General features: G+C 36.5%; 1 protein-coding gene across 29 annotated transcripts in view; it reads left to right on the top strand.

The window, feature by feature from the left end:
- Window positions 1-21776, top strand: part of LOC120714784 (neurexin-1a) — a 258553-nt gene that overhangs the window by 18419 nt on the left and 218358 nt on the right. For 8 of the 29 annotated variants that reach the window (XM_040001214.1, XM_040001224.1, XM_040001221.1 and 5 more), the window contains 4 exons: window positions 5413-5430; window positions 6732-6761; window positions 7482-7493; window positions 7944-7991. In XM_040001214.1, the coding sequence (XP_039857148.1) occupies window positions 5413-5430; window positions 6732-6761; window positions 7482-7493; window positions 7944-7991 (108 nt within the window). The remainder of the gene's footprint in view (window positions 1-5412; window positions 5431-6731; window positions 6762-7481; window positions 7494-7943; window positions 7992-21776) is intronic. The other 21 variants (XM_040001243.1, XM_040001236.1, XM_040001233.1 and 18 more) reach the window with 11 other exon arrangements.

The following is a 21776-nucleotide window of genomic DNA, read 5'->3' as shown; positions in this document are numbered from 1 at the left end:
CACATTCACTTTACTAGTCAAGAGAAGTATTAGTCAACGAAAACAGTTGTATAATATGTTCTGAGGCTCTGGAAGGAGATCTGAAAAGAAAAATAAATAAATAAAACTCCCTATTCTACTCTTAAATATTTATCATACACTTGTTTTGGATATGGAAAATGTGAAAGAAGTAGAGTTGTCACAGTACTAGAATTTTAAACTCGATATTGATACCCAAGAAAAATACTCAATAATCATTTTCAATATTATGTGGGGAAAAACAATATTTACGTTATCTAAGCTAGTGCTGTGCCTCTAGGGGGACTTGGCACCATGTTTTTAACTAGAGTAGGTAAGCTAGGCTGCCACTGTTTCTGTCTAGTTGCTGGTACACATTTCTCTGCTTCTTGTCTGGGACTTTAAAAGAAATGTAACACTTTTTAGACACAAATAACTGTGTTATCCTGTTAAATTAATGTTGGGCATTATTAAGATGGGCAGGACTCACTTGCTGCCTGACATTTGGTGCCTAGCTCCCATTTTAGCGTTTTAGTCATAGCTGCTAGCGGCTTCCTTAATAATAACAGATGGCGCTATAGGAAAACCTTTAAAAGTTAAACAGCTACTGTTAAAGTTTGGGCAGGTCAGGTTAACATTTGTGCTAACTGTTTAATACTAATTAATTTCTTAATTATTAATTAATTATTCCTTATAAACTCTTGTTTAGCGCTAACTAGTGAGTGTGAGGCTGTGTGTGTGTGTGTGTGTGTCTGCCTGTCTGCAGAGTTGTGGGAATTTTTGTGTCAACAGGAGGAGGCGAAGATGGCACTGTTGGTATCAATACTATTGCAAATGAGTATAATACTACAGTAATTTTTTAATATCGATGGGTATCTCTGTATAGATTTTGACAACCCTAGAGAGAAAAGGCCGTTTATGTAGTACTACAATAAAAGCTCAGACTCAAAGGTCTGTGAACTACCTGAAGAGGTACTCAGGAAAATCCTATTCAGTCCAAATGGCATCTCTCAAGAATAGTAGATAGTGAACAGAAACCTGTCTTTATTTGTGGTCATGCCCCATCGTAACTTCCAATGTTGGCACTCAGTGAGTGAGCTCTGGGATTGACACTTTTCACTCTTCTTGTACTGAGTAGCCAACATGCTGAACTTTAGACTGTTGCAGTTTACTGGCATGACAGTTGATAGTTCATAATTTTTATATATAGTATTTTTGAGCAGTTGTTTAAAAAAAAAAAGCAAACATTTGACAGTTAAAGTTCTCTGTGTCTTTGTTAAATGATGTACAAATACCCACAGAATTTTCAGCTATGAGACTTTTTCAGTTTCAGGTTTTCCACAGTGAATATTTGCTGCTGACCTACTTTTTCAAAGCAAAACTGGCACGATAAACTACTTCTTTTTGTGGATATGTAAAATGGAACTGAACAGCTTCATTATGAAATCTTGCGTTCTTAATAATTCATCTTACTGAACTTTATTTAACAAATTACTTTATTTAATCACGCTGATGGTATACTTTAGATATTTTACATAATGCTCTTATTTTAGTGACTCTGTCACATCATAACTGACCACTCTACCCAGTACGCCCAATATTGCGAGACAGAACTATGTTACATAAATAATGACTGCATGAAATATAAATGCAGAGCACTGTGGTGTCATAAAGCCACAGTATTCTGACTTTCACATTTTATTTAGCTGTGATTTCGCATAGTCTTTAAGACAATATAGGGCAAATAATATTATTTATTTTCCTGCTGTGGATCATGGTAACAGCAGACTAAATACAGACAAGGAGGTGTGTGGGGGTTGTCAGCATAAGAGCGAGGGCATGCAGTTGAACCTTTACTCAGCCTTCACATTTATGTCTTAATAAGCAGGATCTAGCACTACAATAATGGTTGTTGATTATTATGTCTTTGCAAAGCAGAGGAACGACACATAACACAAATATTTGACCAATATCCTGAATGCCTTTGTAAATTTCTGTGTATTTTGCCTAGTAAGCCAAAGGGATTCCTTAATCATCCTTAATGAGTCCTTAATCATACGTGCAATCTAAAAAACTCAAAGACAGAAAACATTAAAATGCTGTTTTTCAAAAATATAGTATCCATTTAACAGGTGCACTTCATACAAAGCTAAAACACTGCAATGCTGATGACTGTAAGCACAGATGACAAAAAGCTGATTCAGGCAGACATGATCTTATAAAATTGTCAAATGGCAGAGAAAATGAATTATATCTATTGCTGGATGCTGGGTCTAGTGAATGTGACACATGGTCCTTTATGTGAAGTGCATTGTCACTGAGATCCTGCCAAGACTACTCAGCCAACTGCATCCAGACACACTGTAGAGACACGAGTGCCTTAATGACATTTTGTACAGCTAGATGACGGCACCTTGTGCGTTGAAACAGTGGACAGAGCATTGTTCGTTTTCCTTTCTATATGTCTCACTTTATATTTAATCAGCTGTCACAGTTTTGAGTTCACAGTCAGGAGGGTAAGGATTCTGTAAAGGGTCAGAATAATGTCTGCAGGAGGCAACGAGAAGAAGAAAATCAATTTATAGATTTATGTCCAATCCTTGTTGCTGTTATCCTCCAGATGTTTTATTCAGTGAGGCATTAACTTGAATAGTAATGTAATTATTTTCCATGAGCCATACACCATGTGCATGATCAACAGCGTAAGACCATCAGCGATGCAGATCGTATGATAGACAGTTGAGTGCATTTTGGTGTAGTGTTACCAGCACAATAGCACTGGGATCACTTTGTCAAGGGGATTAAATGGATTTACGTCTCTGGATTAGAATGTAACCAGCTGGGTACATTTGTGAAAGAAAGTTTGCGTGTGTGTTTGTGTGTGTGTGTCAGAGAGAGGCAAAACATGGCATGTTTTAATGGTTTCTGTCAGCTAATACTGAAGTTAAAGGGAAACTTCTTTTCTACTAAGCACCTTAAGAAACACTGGATCCCCCTTCATGCTTACTAAAGGTTTGATTCATTAACTTTGCTCAAACCTTTGGACCAAATTTGCTATGAATAGCTGTTAGACTTGCTCCCAGTATTCAAATCCAGATGTGGTTTAGAATTACATGAGGATAACGTGCTCACATCAGATTTAATATAAGAATATGAAATGCATGTCTCTCAAGCTTTACTTGTGCAATAACTATTAATAATTATTTCTCGAAATCATTTCTTAATTTGATTGTGAACATCATCATTAGAGGAAGGGAATCACTATAATAGTGTTAATTGGGCAGTAACCCCACAGGCTGCACAATCTTTCACAAGCTATCAAAAAAGCAGTCCTCCTGCATAGATCACTCACCGAATTTAAATGTAATACAACAAAGACTGCTATCACTGTATTGCACACCGCAGTGAGTCAATTATTAGTTACCTGTTAGTTATTGTGGCAAAATGTTTCAGTCAATGTTGGTCTTTGGGGTCTTGACATCAGCCAGTGTTCTTGTTTCTTTCACTTTTCTCATGCAACTGCCAGCTTCATGCTTGCCTTGTCAGAATGCTTTTTTTCAGCAGCCTGCTTCTCATTTTCAAGCAACGTTTTTTGTCAACATACTGCATGCGTGTATATTTTTTAAAGATCGGCTCTTTTCACAGAGGCCACTGTGACATGTCAGCAGAGTAAACACAGATGTAATTGATAAAACGATGGCCCCATTTAGTGCGCCTCAGCCATTTGTTTGAGCTCTGGCCCATCTGGTTGGAACCGGTCCATAATTAATTTGATTAATTACACCTGTGTTTAGCCTGCGACGGTCCGATCAAAAAGGCCCCTCTGAAAATGGCCTATAGAATCTCATTTATCTAAATGTCCTGTATTTTCTTAAATTTGGAAAGCTTTATCCACATCTGGCTACATTTTAAACAAAATTAAACCATTGTAAGGCAAATGCACAGTTCATTACTGAAGGACAAGGATAAATGAGGCTCTAGTATGAGTTATACACATAATCAAAAATATTTCAAATTCCATCAAATGAAATCAATCTAAATTTTTACCAAAACTGATGTGGTCGTATTATACAACGAGTGAACTGTTTAATTGTGATAATTTGGATTGATTTTGTGTGCATGGTGTCTGATTTGGAATGGGAACCAGTGGTGATGGTAAGTTTCGGTCAAAATAAATCTGGGCAAGAAACCATATTAAAGAGGTAGGAGTTTATTTAGCAGCGGTCCCTATTTGGTCGCATGGTTATTGTAACTGGATTGATCACACAACCATGTTTCTTTGTCTTCTATATATATATATATACATTGCATGTTGGTGTTTTCATGATTTTTGGTTAATTTTTTTAATCCAAAGTTAAAAGTCTAATAACTGTGTTCTCATCACATTTATTTATTTTCTATATTTATTTATTAGATCCTTTTGTATCTGTCTGGTGTTACATTTTAATGATCAAATATTAAATACTATTGCTATGTATCAGTGATGAATAGTACTGCTGACTGATTATATATTATTATTCTTTTCATAGGAAATGTGTGGGTCCTTACGCATCCTTATGTGATTATTTTTGCATGTTTCCAGTCAAATCATTTTGTTAAACTCATTTATTTCCTTGCTGTTAGCATGTTTTCTGCACTTGTTTGCTATTAGTTTGCTAGCATATACTTCTTCACCTATATCTTTCATTTGAGACCAATTTCACATGTCAGTTTTGGGGTTTTTTGTTTTGTTTTTTTCACTTCCACAAAACTCACATTGTTTGCCAAAAATTAGTGTTAGGAGAATTTCATCCGAGAGGCAATCTCCTTTTGTATTGCCCGTATGTGGTCACTGGTCATTGCCTTCACTACTGTGACCAATTCACCTGAATAAGTGACACGAGACTCCACTGCCGGTTCGGAAACCTCAGAGGCATTGCTTTACCGCAGCCGGCTCAATTTATTTAGGTTATTTTCTGTTGCAGCGTATTTCATCACATGCACCGGCTTTTCAGTCAAGAAAAACAAACTAGATTTCACTGAGCTGCTGGAGTAAATAGTTGTTGATACAAAAAGTTGCAGTTCATTATTTTAAAAAAACGTCAAATAAAAAAAGTAAAGATTTAACAAGCTTAACAGAACACTATGAAACCGCCTCAAGTTTCAATATAATGGACTTGCTTGATAGAATTAAATTCTTTGAAGTCGTTTCAAATGTTCAAAAGTTCACTCAGAGCTCTGTCCTGTATTCCAGGTCAATGCACGGACAAAAACACGTGTACGTGCTTTAGCGTTTCCTCTGCAGGGGTTACAATAGGTCACTTGCATGTGATGTTTAATGCCTTGCATGGTGATGACATGCAATGGCCAGTACTAGTCTGCATGCTGCTTAATGAATATCTTCCTCTTTTTCTCTTTGCCTGTCTGTGCTTCCAGAAGACAACTATAATGAAGGTGGGTATTGTAATTGAAACTGGTTCTATTTTTTTCTAACACATTGTTATGGCTAAGGCTTCTCAGTGTTTTATAAGGGTAACAGTATCGCTGTTACTGGAGTGGTAAGTCTGATTAATTAAATTTTCTCTGTTATTTCTGGGTATTCAAACAATACTCGAACATCACCATAGCCTTCACAGCCAAGACATTTAAAAATGTATATTAAACGGATCTAAGGGCGTTAAAGGGTCAGTAAAATATCTTATTTAAATGGGTACAAGCACTGATATTAGCATGTCCATTTATTACTCATATCACAGTGATTCTTTTTGCATGAGATTGCAAAGATTAGATTTTTTTATATGTAGTTTTGGAGAATGGGATTGGATATCCTTTTTAGTTGAAGACCTACCCAGAGGGTTAACTGTGAATACTTGTACAGCAATTCTGTGCCTGCTTTGATTGCCTCATTTAATCAATAGTCTACTTTAGGACCATGTGAACCAGATCTGATACTAGTACGGGCTAGTAGCACCAAATTATTAATCTAAGAAACACTGACAAAAGAAAGATAGAAGCAATTATTGAGCGCAATATTGGCTAAAAAAAAATGTTTTTTAATAAATTCATTAAAGATGCACATTTAATAAAGTAAATGCAGATTTTTGTTGACTGAAATCTTTGTTTGTGGTTATCACAACTCAGAATTTATTTGGTTGAATCTTGTTGGTAAGTATATTGTAATAAAAAGGAAAAGGGCATCTTAATTTATTCCATGCAGACTTTTAACACAATGAAAGCTTCCTTTTTATTGAGCAAGGCTGGTCATGTTGTTTGTATTGAGATTAATTTTAAAATGAGTATTTGAGATGTGAAGCTGAAAGGCTAAGCAGAACACACGATCTATAACAGAAAACTGCGTCAGAAGACATCTTCATCTTTTTTACCCGTATCATTTTGTTTGAATATGAATCAAATATTAGCTGAACGCAGGTCTATATTTGAATAGCGATTGCTCTTTAAGGGTGGTAGGCGGAATGATGATCTTAGAGCACAAAGATCAGCCTGAATTTAAATTTCTGAATTATATCTAGTAAGTGGATGATGATGATGCATTGCAACCTGCTTCGGTTGACCAAATGCTCATCTTGCTGACCCTGTCTATGCATCCTCCTATTTCTCTCCTTCCCACTTTTTCCCTATCCACACTCCTCAAGTAACACAGACATCTGCTCTGAAAGAGATGCCTGCGTGTCAGTGTCACACAGCTTCCCATGATCCCTTGTTCTCTGCTGACTGTGCTCTTGTTTTCCTTTAAGGTCTGGCACACCTGATGATGGGCGACCAAGGTATGAGCTCTGTTCCTTTTTCCAGCGATTCCCCCATTTGTCCCTCTTGCTCCCATTGTGCTCGGAAGTGTGTGTGCGTGCCTGTAACTCTTATTTAACATCCAGGCTTGAAGCTTCAGATATGGGCTGTCAATTCACTTATACTGACTGACCTGGCTAATTTTCATTCTCTCAGTGACTTTTTTTTCCTCCCCATCTTTTCAAGCTCATTTAGCTTTCTATTCACGACTCTGCTGTGTCGCCATTTGTTTCCATCTTTCTTTCTTTTTAATTATTCTAATTTACTTCATGTTCTTTTGTTTACTGGGAATGTGGTTAGAGTAACGAGACACTTCCATCAGCATCATTTGAATGTAATGCATGGTGGTGGTAAATGGCTTACTGAAATTTTAAGCTAATCTTCATCTGTCCTCGCTCCTGTAATGCATGTAACGATTGTCTGCACAGAGTCTGTCCATTCTGTTTTTGTGATCCTGCACATCTTTATTATGTAGCACAGATAGAATGAGACGTTTTGGTTTTATTTTTCATCATTATTCCCATTACAGTTACACATTTCCTCTCTTCTGATTGCACATATTTGTAGTCATCAAGCCTCTTGCTCCTGTCCTCTGTCCTTTTCCGACGTGACCATGACACTTATTTGTGTCTCCTCTCCTTTTGTTCTCCCTTTTTGTCTGGAATATGCTTTCTTCATGGACATTTCATCAAATTTCATAGGTAAAAGTAAAGGTACTACCCTTTTAATTCTGAGTTTTCATTGAACTAAGCTAGCCATGTTTGTGACATTATATACTCATGCTGAATGAAGTATATAAAGTCATTGGCATTTTTGAAACTTGCTTTTTCAACCATTAATGAAAGCTTTTCAAGGTAGGTGCCACTTTCGCTTCGTGTTCACACTTTTAAGCTGCGCCATTTGTTCCTTTCTGCTTGTGCATGGGGGTCATAAACAAGTCTCACATGGGCATATGAACACACTAGTTTCTGTCGTAGTTCCAGTACACCACCACCACCACCACTGGGGTAACTACAAGCTTTCTGTTCAAATCATGATTTTTGGGGTTGTGGGTGAGGCTTGATCATAGTGTTGTGGGCCTCCCATCCTGGCTGTGATCCTCACCTCTTCTCCCTGTGGGGTAAGTGGACTTCTGATCTTTCCCATTTGACTCTCCTCCTCAGGGCAGAGAGGGGAAGCTTGGCTTCTAAGGTCCCTACTGAGCATTCAAGGTAAAACTTTGATTCTTTCAAGTTGAAGTAAAGCTGGAAGCTATATAAGTCCTCTTCAGCTTACATCAGTGTAATGCAGTTTAATGTTTTCTAATTAGAAAATAATGTTTAATAATACTTTATAACTCAATTGAAACATAATAAGGACTGATTTTGACAATCAGTCTTTCCTTTTGCATTCTGAAAATACATTTTTTCTTGCTTTTGCTTGACCTTTGTCTTAAAATTGACTGTGTCATTCGTTCTGATTGTAGAAATTCCTTGCAAATTAGTTTGGAACATTTTTGTTTCTTAAGACCAAATAGAAAAATATCATGATAATGCTGTCTTTTATCATGTACTTGTGAAGCATCATCTAAACAGGTAAGTCTTCCAAGTGACCTTTAGACGCACACAGTGTGAGGAATTATGTTGTTGGATTTTGTGCCATCAAATGCCATGCTACTGAAGCTGCAGTGCTATTTGTGACCAAACACACATACATACACAAACACACCATGTTCTTATTACAAGGAAAGATATTGCATTGGCTTAAATTAAATTTGTGGACAATTACCTTAAGCCAAACCACAATCCCCACTTGCCTTAACTTAACCTTCAACTAAGTCGTCATAATAAAATGTATAGATTATGTTATGGAGACTAGACGCACATACCCACACAAATAAAACCCACTGTCCATTCTAAATACAGACATTGATTTTTCCATCCGCTAAGGTAAGTCTTTGTGTTTTATTTTCGGTTTTGAAGATGGATGCATACAAATTTGACATACATGCAACATATATTCACTACATTTTTTGTTAATAATAAATCTAGCTCTGTAGGTGACTTCAAAACATTTTTCTAAAATTATGCAAAAGAAAAAAATGCATCATGTGCATGTACATATAAGGAATTGCGTATGTAGAAGGTTAGTCGATTGCACAAAAATAAAACCCTTTGAATTGTGTATAGTGTACAGTATGAGGCTTCTGATGCTTTGGTTTTATTACACTGTACCACACGCTCAGCTTGGACGTGGCAGAAGGAAAGCCACGGGGAGAGATTGAGATAATGCTGATGAGGCACAAATCTGCCATACGTGGAACACTGCTTCTAATTTGGGCCATGGTTAGCTGTCCCCCGTGTTGTACAGTGTGAAACATAGTCAATCCTTTTACATGCTGTGTGGTAAATCTAAGAACGAGCACAGAGCGACAGTGCATTCACTGTCTGCCATAAGCTTGTGAGAATATTGTGCATTATGTTGTCCCTCCCACCCCTTCCTCCCAAGGTGCTGCTGTGTCATGTTAACTGCTTTATACCCTGTTTCATGGGTAGCCTTTTGAGAATGGGCTTGTGAATGTGCACTGCTTTCAGCTGGTACACTGCCACCGGATTCCTGAAACCTTGTTTCCATCTAGCTCTAGCGAGCGGGGCATGCCGTAGGATAAGTCATAATACCACTGACCTACAAATCACCAGGGTATTTAATTGCACTCATCACAATAAACTGCCATGTGCAGCTTAAGAGAAACTGCAGGCTGTGCAGACAGGCTTACAGGTACAACTGTGCTATTTCTAAATTAGTATACTTCTAATGTAATTGCTTTCAGTTTCTGAACATGGAAATGTCTCTTCTCATTGTAGTGTTCACACGCCACAGGTTTTCTGTAAAGTGAGAAAGCGAATCCCTCTGGTAGCTGCCTTGTACATATTTGTGCTACATTTTAAATGTCAAATTAAATGGATATTTAAAATACTCTACTATATTACAGAAGCCTGACTCACCCAGACTTTTAACTGAGTGTCATAGACGTGTAAAGATGACACATTTCTTCAAATAGTAACTTTTGGAGTCACCTCATAGTGTTTTGTTTGATACATGTGAGGTGACTTATAAGATGAATATCAAATTATCAAAAGTGATAATTTCACAGCAATTACAGGAGTTAACAGAGTGTAGATATGATTCATGTCCTCACCCAGTGAAGTTGGCCATTGCTTGGTGGTATTAATAGCAACGACTTTAGAATTGAACAAAGATTTGCAAGTGTTTTGGATAAATGCTGTGAATCATAAATGGAACAAAGCCACACGAGGCAGAAAAAAACTCAAGACAGATTTCGCATGTCAAAACCAACATCATAAACGCTAGAGAGGTGCATTAGCTAAATTCAATTCTAGTATCCCATCTAATCTCGCAATCTAGGAACATTTGATAAAAGAATATCTGTATTATTATCAGTATTTCCAGTAATAGATATAGCTTAAAAGTAGCATATAGTGCTATAAGAGTGTGTTCAGGTCAATAAAAATGGTGCCTCAATTTTTCTGTTTAATTTAACCATCCATTTATTTTAACACAAGTGCTTATTTAGAGTTATTATTGAGAGTTTGACAGTTTCTATAGCTGCAAATGCTGTAAGAGCCTATTATCAAATATGAAGAGGTCAAAGCTTGCATTCGTATGAGGGTATCCATGCTGTGTTTGTGTAAATGCAGAGTGCACAAGAAAACTCTGTTTAAGGTGGACTTGGGAATGGCGTGCATGTAATTTACAGACCCCAGCATCGCTATGCTCCCTCAATGACAGCTGTGTTTGGGAATTATTTAATTACCAAATGCATAAAATCCTAAAACGAACGTTTTGAGTGTAGGAGCGCATTTCAAAAGCACGTGTGTATGAATGAGAGACATCAGTACTGAAAAGAGAAGTTGGGACTCTGAGACAAACTGATGTGTACTTGGGTGTGGATCGTTGAGGACACCGCGAGCGCAGGCCAGTGAAAAATTGGGCAAAAATGCCCAAAGTCGGAAACATGATACAAATTACAGCTAGTATATGCAAAATTATTATTTAATTATTTTTTTAATTGTGAAATTTGTCAGAAGCTTCAATAAACCCTCCAGTTTAAAGAAGTTGAATCTTCTAGGAATTAATTCATTATTTAGGCTTTACAGGGTTAAGAAATTAGTTTGTAGCATCAATCTCACATCTCAAACTCAACTCATTTTTTAATAATCTTTAGCCATCAAAATAAAATGTTTTGTAATGGATTTTGAAATCCTTCGTTGCCTAACCATGGCTGTCATTTTTACTTCTGGCATCACAATGGCCAGTGTAGCAGCATGTGAAAACAAGGCGGACGAGTGGAATATGTTTGTTGTTGTTTTTTGATCAGGGCCTGCTTAGAGGTTGGGATGGTTATATCTTCCACATTTCTTCTGTCCTTACAGGAAAGTTGTCAATTTTGTGAGATGACAGGCAAAATGTGCCCATTGTCAACATATTTGTACAGCACACATATAAATGAACAGGTATAGATCAGTTAGATATAGCTACAATTATATTATTCCAGTGATGCCTGAAATGTGTCCTGGGGACCCTGGTGGGTCATCGAGGTACTGCAGGTAAGCAGCAGTAATAACAGAAATTCAGTTTGAAATTACCCAAAGTATGTACAGTTATATTATTATTTTATTAATATAAAAAGTGATTTTTTAGTTTTTGTATTGAAGTTTGTAGCGGCAGGTGGGTCACATATTGACTTTAACACTTTAACTGCCTATGACTCGGTAGCATTAGCAATTTATACAAAACAGTCTATGTTGTTTATGTTGTTTTTAACACAGTTTTAAGGAACTACATAACGTACTCTTGTAGTTTGACTAGAATGAAGATTTAAGATTGCATGCGTCGCACTTAATTTGTGTTAGCACTAATGGGATAGCTTGTCTGCCAGGTTATGTTAATGGTGACATGAATCCAGCTCCCATCCACACAAACATATATGCTTGTTCAGGATACCTAGTCATCGCATTTAAACATACTGAATACCTCAAGCATCATTTACAATGTACAGGCTTAATCTTAAAATGGGCATATTTTAGCCCTAACCCATGATCTGTTTCTAAACCTAATCAGGTCGATTTGCTGCGCAACCATAACCATTAGTTTTTGGTGCATACTCTAATTAGTCACTAAAAGCAAGCAAAAATAAATGATTATTGAATGAAATCACATATCTATGTTTTACTGAAACTAAAACGCAGATAACAAAATAAACCAAAATGCTAAATACAAATCTCAGAAAATCTCCTTGGAAACCTACCAGCATCTTAAGCCACTGCTACCCCTAGCTGTCATCATGTCAGATGCCAGCAGCTTTGACAAGCAGCTTTGGCAGTATGACATGATATTTTGGGATGAGAACACAAATATTCATAATCATGCATCAAACTATAAAGTAAGCATTTGTTCTTGAGTTTGTATTTGTTATAATGTATGATAGTGTTGACGGAATCATGAGAAAGGCAGGCATGATGAAAAACAATAATATTCAGCGTTATGAACCAAAGGCAATTTAATGCACTATGCACTTTCTTATCGTGGCTACAATCAGAATCCATGTGTGTGACAGTGTTGCAATAGAAAGCAACAAATACTTTTTAGATAACATGGAGCAGCATGTCAGAGTGCAGAAATTGTCAAGACTTTTGTGCCTTCTTTATCTGACAGGTTACACGATATCATGCGGTGTGTGTTGAATCAACAACAGATGTTGCCTTTGTAAGTTCACATGAAACCTGGAAGAGTGTCTGTGAAATTCCTTTAGCTCTACTGACAGGATTAGTTTCTTAGACATTAGGTATACAGTATCTGTGGCAGTTTTTCTTTTCTTGCTGAATAGACACTAACTTCAAAAATAAGAAAAGCAGGTATACTTTAGTAAAGGTGGCCCTGAGTGTTAATTTCTGAAGGTCTTGATTCATACTTCTCCTGGAGGCCACACTTAAAGTTAATAACACTTTAGAGTAAGTGGTCATCGTAATTTCTCATCATGTGAAATGTCAGTGGAAGTGTTATTTGGGATGCTGACTCAGAATTTTCAACAAAGCGCAACTATGTTTGTCTGTAGGTCTTGGCATTTATATATAGCATCACCATCTGGTCTGAAAACCCCAGTCAGAGCCTGACTGAAGCTTATGCTGCATACAAATCACTAGCTCTTTCTTCCAGGCAATGTAAAGTATGCACATTTGAAATTAATTAACTGTATATCTGTATTACACTGTGCTCATTTAAAAAAAGTACAGCTTCTGCAACATTGTTCATGTATTTGCTTAAGTGTTTTAGCATTAACTTTTTAAGCTCAAGCAAATATCTCTGTTGACTAACCCAGATTCCAAAGCTTATCCACTAGCACAGTAAATAAACTATAAGAGGAAGCACGCTTGGTTGAGGGTTCTAGTAGCTGCAGGCAAAAGAGCCCTGGGGGCTGACGACCCACGTGTGCAACTGTTCTGTGGAAAAAGAAGTGAGCGACCACTGCAGAGACAGCATAAAGTGACAGCATGTACTGTATATGCACTGAGTCAAGAGGATGTAACTGGAATTCTGTCAAAACTATTTTCACACATACAGTGTCATCACTCAAGTTTCCTCATAACAACAGTGTGAAAACATGATTAATGCTAGCGGGAGGGTGAGCTAAATGAGTTAAGTGTCATCATAATAATTCATTAGTAAGCTATGACAGTATACCTATGTGTGTTTTTTTCTTTTTTTTTGCACAAGCAGGTGATGTTCTTGGATTAGAGATTCACAGAACAAATACTGTGCTGTATGTAAATGACCGGGTCATCTTAGAAATAATTAGGTAAAATCCTCCAATAAACAATGGGGAAAAGTTTACAGTGCTAATTGTTAGCACTGATGCCTCACAGCAAAACGATCCTGGGTTCAAAACCACCATCTGGATGAGGCCTTAGTGTGTGGACTTTACATGTTTTCCCTGTGTTTTCGTTGGGTCTCTCCGTCTACTCCCGCTTCCTCCCACGATTCCAACACATGCAGTTAGTGGAAAGCACTTTGAATCACCTTGTTGTTGAATTGTGCTATACAAATAAACTTGCCTTGCCTTGCCTTGCCTAGTGCGGTTAGGTTAGCCGGTGATTACAATTGCCTATAGGTTTGAATTTAAAGGAGAATGGTTGTCTGTCTCTCCGTGCTAGCCCTGTCACAGACTGACTACCTGTCCGGAGTGTACCCTGCCTCTTGCCCTGTGGCAGCTGGGACAGGGAAGGGAATGGACGGTCGGATGGACAGTCAGTTAAGAAAACAATAACTACTACATTGCATACATTTTAAAATTAGAGGTAATGGGCAGTAGACAAAAAACATAATAATAATAATAATAATAATTTAATAAATACATTCTTGTAAAAGTAAAACCATCCACATGTGCCTGCTATATCTGCAGTCTCTCTCACTTAACTGTAATTAAGTTTAAAGCCAAACTTTGTTAGTAAGGTGCATCTATTATTGACTGTGATGTTAATTAATGCGGATGCTAGGTATAGCTGTTAGTAAACGCGTGTGAACTAAAATGTAACGATGTAAACAATTTTCTTTCATTTTCTTCTTGAATTTAAATGGACTAGTTACGTTGTTACACTTAGATTTTGTATATACTGTGTTCTCTACACTTAGAGCTTATTTTTGCATGCAAATTTAACTGTCTAGACTGTCTGGACTGTCTAGTTTACCTATTATATACACCAACGGTCATCTGTGTTTGTTAAAACCAAGATAATTGCACTTGATGCGTCACAGAAATGGTTTTCACAGTAACCAAGTTGGGGAAACTGACTTTGCACTACAGAGAAAAAGGCCTATAATTGCCTCAAGTGAGATTTGTGTATCTTGACATGGCAGATTGGCAACAGTGCACTAAAGCTCCACAGATTAGTACATTACCACAGATTCTCTTCCTGGAGGGAAGGTTGGAAGAGGAAGAGTAAAGGACCTAAAGCAGGCATAGAGAATGAGCACAAGAAAATGGGCAATGCGAGAGGGCTACTATATGAAAAGAAGAAGTGTGACAAAGTGAGATTGGAAAATAGAGACATGAGACTTTCATAGCATTTGAAAAATATAATGATCAAGGAAAGAAATTGAAGAAGGATGTCTTCCTTTTAAAGAAAATTCCATTTTATTATTTTGAGGATATATAATACTTCCATACATCAGACCTGCTTACCTGATTTGCTGACAGACAAGCAGTAGCTTGTCTTCAAGTCACGGAATTGGAACGTCGGAGCATTTTCTCACGGCTCATGCTGATCGTGAATCATAACAAAATCCCAAAGTAGACTTTGAAATAATAGTTATCAGTACGTTTCCCAACAAATATTTACTATAAAAAATGACAAGCATAAATTTCCCTGACCTAAAGAAAGGGTGACATAGAATGTAAAATAAAAAGGTTGGATCAATATGGACAAGGCTCATCTGGCTCCCCAGGTAGAGTGGAAGGAGATCTGCTCCCGATCAATAACGCTGGTCGATGCCGGTGAGAGACTGTAGTGATGAAAAACTCTATTTCTTGGCCCCCAGAAGGAAGTGGATGAATCGTAGCAGAAAATAGATTAAAGGTAGATACCTATACTTCAGCTGTAGACTTTGAAATGCATCCTTTGCATGGTGGCTTGTTTAGTTGTATTTTAGCCTTTAGATCTTGGATGATGGGCTTATTACTGGCCTTCACTGATGGAACGCTGCCAAGTGTTGTTAGAATGTACTGTAAATGGTTTAAAATTACATTTATCCTTGCAGTAGGTACTGTGAAATGAGACCTGCTAAAGTTCTACAAGTTTATAGAGTAATGTGTTGTACTGTGGTGCTGCTTTGTGTAGGTGATTTATGATAGCATAAACCATTGGCTTAGCCACCTTCAAAGAGATTGCTACCCCACCCCCAACACTTCATTCATCTTCTCCTTTTTACACTTTAAACCCAGAATGTTTCCTTCCAGATGTGTTAAAGACAAAGGATGACTCACTTATATAGAATCACTCTTACAGAATGACATCTTCGTGTGTTTTTCTAAGATAAATGTACATGTATTCTCTTTCCATTGGCATTATAGTCATTTAAAGTATGATATCTATGGAAATAAACACAGATGTGATGGCCAATCCCTGATAATGAGAGTTTTGTGTCAAGACTGACCAGCTATCTGATCACTGACATACATTTAACCAACACCACATCTGGTAGTTGGTTTATATGAATGATTATTACATTTAAATAAAAAAAGAACCCCCCACACGCGTGAAAGTGATGGCCTTATCACTAAAATAATCTTTCATTTAAGTAAACTTTTTATGTGGACTCCCTCCTTTTCACCTACTGTGAGCAAGTTTGTGACACCATAAATACAACTAGCTTGAAACCAAGAAAACTAGTTTGAACTCTTTTTAGGTTGAGTAATGATCTCATAAACATAACTCTTATAGGCTTAAGAATTGCTTGTTGTAATGCTGTCACCCAGAGTACAGGGGTCTTCTCTCTGCCGTCATGGCACTGTTATCTTATAGATGATCCCACCCCCGTCACTAGTTTCAATAACTATATTGTACACTAGGACATCCATTGACTGTGACATTTGCCTTTGCTGATGCTGCTGTGTACTAGTTTGTAAAATTGCTAATAATGCGTTACAAGTTACTATTGCTTAAAAAGCTCATTAGATTACTGTTACTTTCCTGTGAGCACGCTGCGTTACTGCGTTACTAAAGCCGTGATTTTTTTGCGAGAGTGTCTCATGACAATGACGTAAGTGAGTGCGACGTTCGTGGCAACAGCTGTGTGCAGATCAACAATGGATAATATATAGAGTGCGGGAGAGTATGAGCGTGCAGCGTTTAACGCGTGGAAGTACTGACCTTACTTTGAGTTTGATTCCGTAAAAAGTGACAAAAACATTAGCATCCGCTGCTCACTGCGTGGGAAGAAAACTTCTTTTTACAGCGAAAAAAACCCCTAAACCTCCGAGCAAGCACCGAGTGCGCTGCCACAGAATCTTCCACTGACCGCACCAGGGCAAACATCCGCCTGGCCCACTCCTGCTAAACAGGTGAAAATAGAGCAACAGGACCACTGAGTCTTTGATTTTATTTATTTTCTGCTGTGTTTCACTTGCATTTATTTGAAAGACTGAGTGTAAACACAAAAACCTATTTAAATTTTATGTGCTCGAATGTGCAGAAAATAGGTTTAAATGTTAAACAAATTTCTTCCAGTCAGAGAATGTTGCATATAATTTAATTTTTGCTTGATGCATAAAGTTAAAAGATTAAAACTGATAAAACAAGTTTCAAAAAGAGACTTTTCCATTTGATTACATTTTGTATGATGGATTATGCAGAAAAAGTAGAATTGGGCTGAAAGATCTATCGCTTTATCACCTATAAAGCAATAGCAATAGGGGATAAATCATGTTTTAAAAAGTAACTAAGTAACTAATTACTTTTGGAAATAAGTAATCAGTAAAGTAATGTGATTACTTTGGGGGAGGGGAGTAATCCGTAATTAGTTACTGATTACTTTTTTCAAGTAACTTGACCAACCCTGGCCATCATTACATTATATACATTTTCCTGAGGAGGCTCTTTAAAGGTCTCTTTAAAGCTAAACAGATCTGCCTTCTTTCAATTATTTATTTGTTTAATTAATGAATAAAATGTAAACTTTAATTAGGACTTGAGAGATTTCGCGTGATTGTTACAACATTGACTGAATATTTTTGTCTAGCTGACCAAACCGAAAGTAGATGCCTTTTCAGTGATGCATTGCAAGGAAATGGCAAGGCTCCCTGTGGGAAATTGAATAGTCCATTTCCAATTGAGTGTGCCCTGGAAAATCCATGGGGGTCAGTGGCAATTTGTCTCAGAAGGTCTACACTGAGAGTCATTATGCTCAAGACCAACATGTCCCGAGGGACAAAACCATTCTTTAGAGGGAGAATTGTATTCCCTTTTGATAAATATAAAATATTTCCTTTCTCTTTTTGTGCTTTGTCTTCAAAATCTGTAAGATTTTCTCCCCATTCAAAAAAGAAACGTGCATGGCAGTGTAATGAGCACAATGGAACACTTTTTACTATCATAGTGAAGCAGTTTCTCATTAACCTCCATTTCTGAGTACCCCATCTTTGTTGAACAAGTTGCTCATGTCCCTTGTATAATTATAAACAAAGTCCTATATCTATGCCACTCCAGTGAAGCTCAGATTACAAGTGTCATGAATTTTAATGGTCACAATGTGCTGCGATCAATCATTATAGTTTGCTTATGCTTTCAGCTGGAGGAGAGTGACTTTTAGACAAATGTTTCCTGTTAGGCAAACCTCTGATTTCTTTTTTCTTTGTTGCTGCCATGCAACCTAATTTCCATTCATACCTGATAGTTAGCCACTTGTGGTTTTGTGATGGAGGATCAGAATAATGACTTCCGTTGAGAATGCCGTTAAAGACTGCACATGCATATATGATGATCAGTGCTAATTGACTGCTAAAAGGTAAGCTAGAACGGGGTTACTTTTGGTCATATTAACAAAGCAACTCTTCATTAATGAGAGAGTGCTGGGGTTTTTCATTCCAATTAATTTTGTTATCGTAAATTCAATTTAAAGCAATATTATTGGTCATTAATTATATTGAAACATTTATGGATGAGATAAAATTAATGAACTACCTCAGAAAATATTCCGCAACCTTTCTCTGTTACACTGCATTTCCAAGTAAAACACTAGAATGAACTGTAAATATACGATTTAATATTTATTCATAGTGTTCAGGAAATGAGCAACTTATACAAAATATCTATCTTTTACTTTGACATTTATGTCATAAAGCCAAAAAAATAATCACAATAATCTTACTTCTTAATGGCATGTGATGAAGACATGTTGTTTACAACATGTTTACACCTTTTTTTATTCCTATTCAGACATTTCAGACCTTTTAAGTAATTATTCAGTTCTGTAATGTCTTTAAATACTCTCTCCGAGCTTTGTAACAAAGTAGCGTTGAATGATTACTATGTTCAGAAATATCTTTTTTTGCTTTTACTGCTGATGCTTGTCTAAGTAATGCTTTTCACTTGGGGGAAAGTACATGCATTTGCTTCTGTGCTATTCATTTGCCCTTCTCTTTCATTTCCTGCTATGCCTTTTTTCCCTCTGTGGTTCTTGGATTCAAATCACCTGTGCTTTGCCCACATGTCCTCAGAGAGACAAAGAGAGAAAGAGAGAGAGAGAGTTTACACGGCTGCACTTGATCCAGCTCTATCAATGAGAGTCTAGTTCTCAGTGCATTTTTATTTGGTTTATGGATGAGAGCCATCTCAGAGAAACATCAAAATGGCATCACTACTCCTGTTTTTCATTTCATTTTTGTTTTAGAAAGTTAAGAGGAGCATGATGATACTCAGCAATGAATGTAGCTCATAAAATTGAGCCTTAAAAGAACAGAAAAATACATTTTATATCAGCTGACTTGTTTTTATTTTATTTTTTAATTTATTGTTTTCCCTGTAATTAGATCTGTCCTCTTTTCCTGAAACCTCACAGTGAAAGTGATTGTAAATATACATGTGCATGCTTGAAAAATAGAATGATCACTTTGTTTTAAAAAAAATCACATGGCTTTAGCATTAGCATTTCGAGCATTATACAGATTAGTACATGTCCATGGTACAATATTGTTTGACCTTTTTGTGCTGTTGGCAAACATATGTAAACTGAATATAGTAAAAAAAAAAATAGAAGTGGTAGAAGTTGTTTATATGCTAAAAATAAGTCATTTAACCATTGCTAGGTGGTTTCTAGGCATGTGTTGGCACCATAATATATCATGCCCAGTTTTCTGTATATATTAACTAGAAGTTATTGTTGTGAAATTGAAAAAATTAGATACTTTGAGAAGGTGTTATAGGTGCGTAAATTTCAAAAACTGGCGTTATTTGCACGTAGATGGATCCTGCATCTCTTAATAGTTTAAGAGAAAAAAACGTACAGACAAAGCTTCTTCTTCTTCTTCATCTTATCATTATCATCATCATCATTATTATTATTATTATTATTATTATTATTCTACAGTCAGAAGTAAGCATGGATCGTACTTGTATGTACACAAAAATAAAAAACACTTCTGACTTTTAAGGATGACTGGACCCAAGACTGTTTGAACTCAGATTATATTAATGCATGACCTCCTTGCTACAAACTAAAGGTTCAATCCTATATATTTATTTTATTATTTTGTATATTATAGTATACTTTATTATATTGTTTTTGAAGTGTTAGAGTGAAAATCTAAAAGTATTTGCCTTCTCTTTTATTAAAAGAATGGAGAGCAACAAGTGTATCACATTATAGAAGCTGTGTCTTTATGAGTTAAAACTGTTGGTTTCCCTCTAGTGGCATTCACACCTCTCATAAATTATAGAATAAACTCGTGGTTTCATTTGGAGTTATTCCCTTTAGTGCACTAATAACCTATCACGTTTCTTTGTGATCTCAGTTTTAGTGATAAGTGCGTTTGTACAGGCTGAAATTTCCCACAACAATTAAGCTATGAAAGGAAGGATTATATTACACAATCTCAGTTGTATGTCTGTACATTGCAACAAAAGACTAGAAAAATAAGTTTTAAATAGAACTGACCAATTTTACCTTTTATTAATGCTTAATATTGCTCATGTTTCTTGATACGCTGTGCTGTTGTAGTAGGATTGCTTTAGATGGCCTTGCTGTAGTAATTCACTCCCTGTGAAGGTCACAGGGGAGCTGCCAAAATGTCCATGTTCTCATGAACGTGCTAAAGCTCCCAAAGATTAAAGTGGTTGTCTGAATAAACCCATGCTACACCATTACTTTTCAGTTTTGTTCACAGTCAGTTGTTATTTATCCTTGGACTTTATCATTTTGAGTTTATGGGACTAGATTTTCACATTACTGGGACTCAAAGTAGCAACACAGCAAGTCTTTAAATTTACCCTGAAAAGTAAAATAGCATTTGTGGATGGCATCAACTTTGAGATTATCCAGAAACAAGTAAGGCTAATCATTGAAAATCCATTATTTCAGGTAACACTTTAATCTCTCATAGACCGACTTTTGTGTGACAAACACTTACTTTGCTCTGAGTGCAGCAGATTGTACACTGATGTTTATCATATTTCTTCTATTATGTGGAAAATCATTATCCCTGAGCTCTGCTAAAAAGGGTTTTTTTTGGCATTGTTCTGAAGTGTAGAGTGCTCGACAAGCGCTGCAGTTAGTGCCTGTTAGTTTCACTGCGGTTTTGTAATCACAGGCAAGATTTCACATAAAAATACTATGACATAGTGAGGGTGTGTCACAGGGCCATCCTATCCTAGCATAATTGAGATCACACACATTTTTCCTGCGTGCTAAATTAATATCTGGCTTTCAGGATGTTCACTTCACCCACAGGAAATTAAAAAGCAAAGTTTAATACAAGTTGTCTGCAAAACCACAGAAAGCCAGGGTAATGTTAAAAAAAAAAATCTCCCTTTCACATTCTCTGTCAGTCTTCTCCCCATGTTAAGTATAAACAGACAATAATTTATTCCTGCATAAATCAAGTTTTTAGTTAGCAAGTTAATGTAGATCTTGCATATCTGATTAAACTAATGCCCTACTGAACAATGATTAATGCAGTTTGTACAAATGCTAGTATAGCTCTATATACATCTGACATACTGTAGCTACACTGTTTTGTTTTCAATTGTTAAATTATAAATGATGATGCTACATCAAGTCAGAATATGTCTTTAGTTTTACATGTTTTCTGTCTTTGAAATAGAAGTAATAAAAGTATGACCATATTTGAAGATCACTTGGCCTGATTGGTAATAAATATATATAATAAACCAATGACTAAATAAATAAGAGGCCGGTCATGTCATGTTTTAAACATTCTTGCATGT

Source organism: Simochromis diagramma, unplaced genomic scaffold, assembly GCF_900408965.1.
Source record: "Simochromis diagramma unplaced genomic scaffold, fSimDia1.1 OVJJ01000421.1, whole genome shotgun sequence".
NCBI lineage: Eukaryota > Metazoa > Chordata > Actinopteri > Cichliformes > Cichlidae > Simochromis > Simochromis diagramma.
Note: the sequence above shows the minus strand (reverse complement) of the source record. Positions and strands in the feature narration are given on the sequence as shown.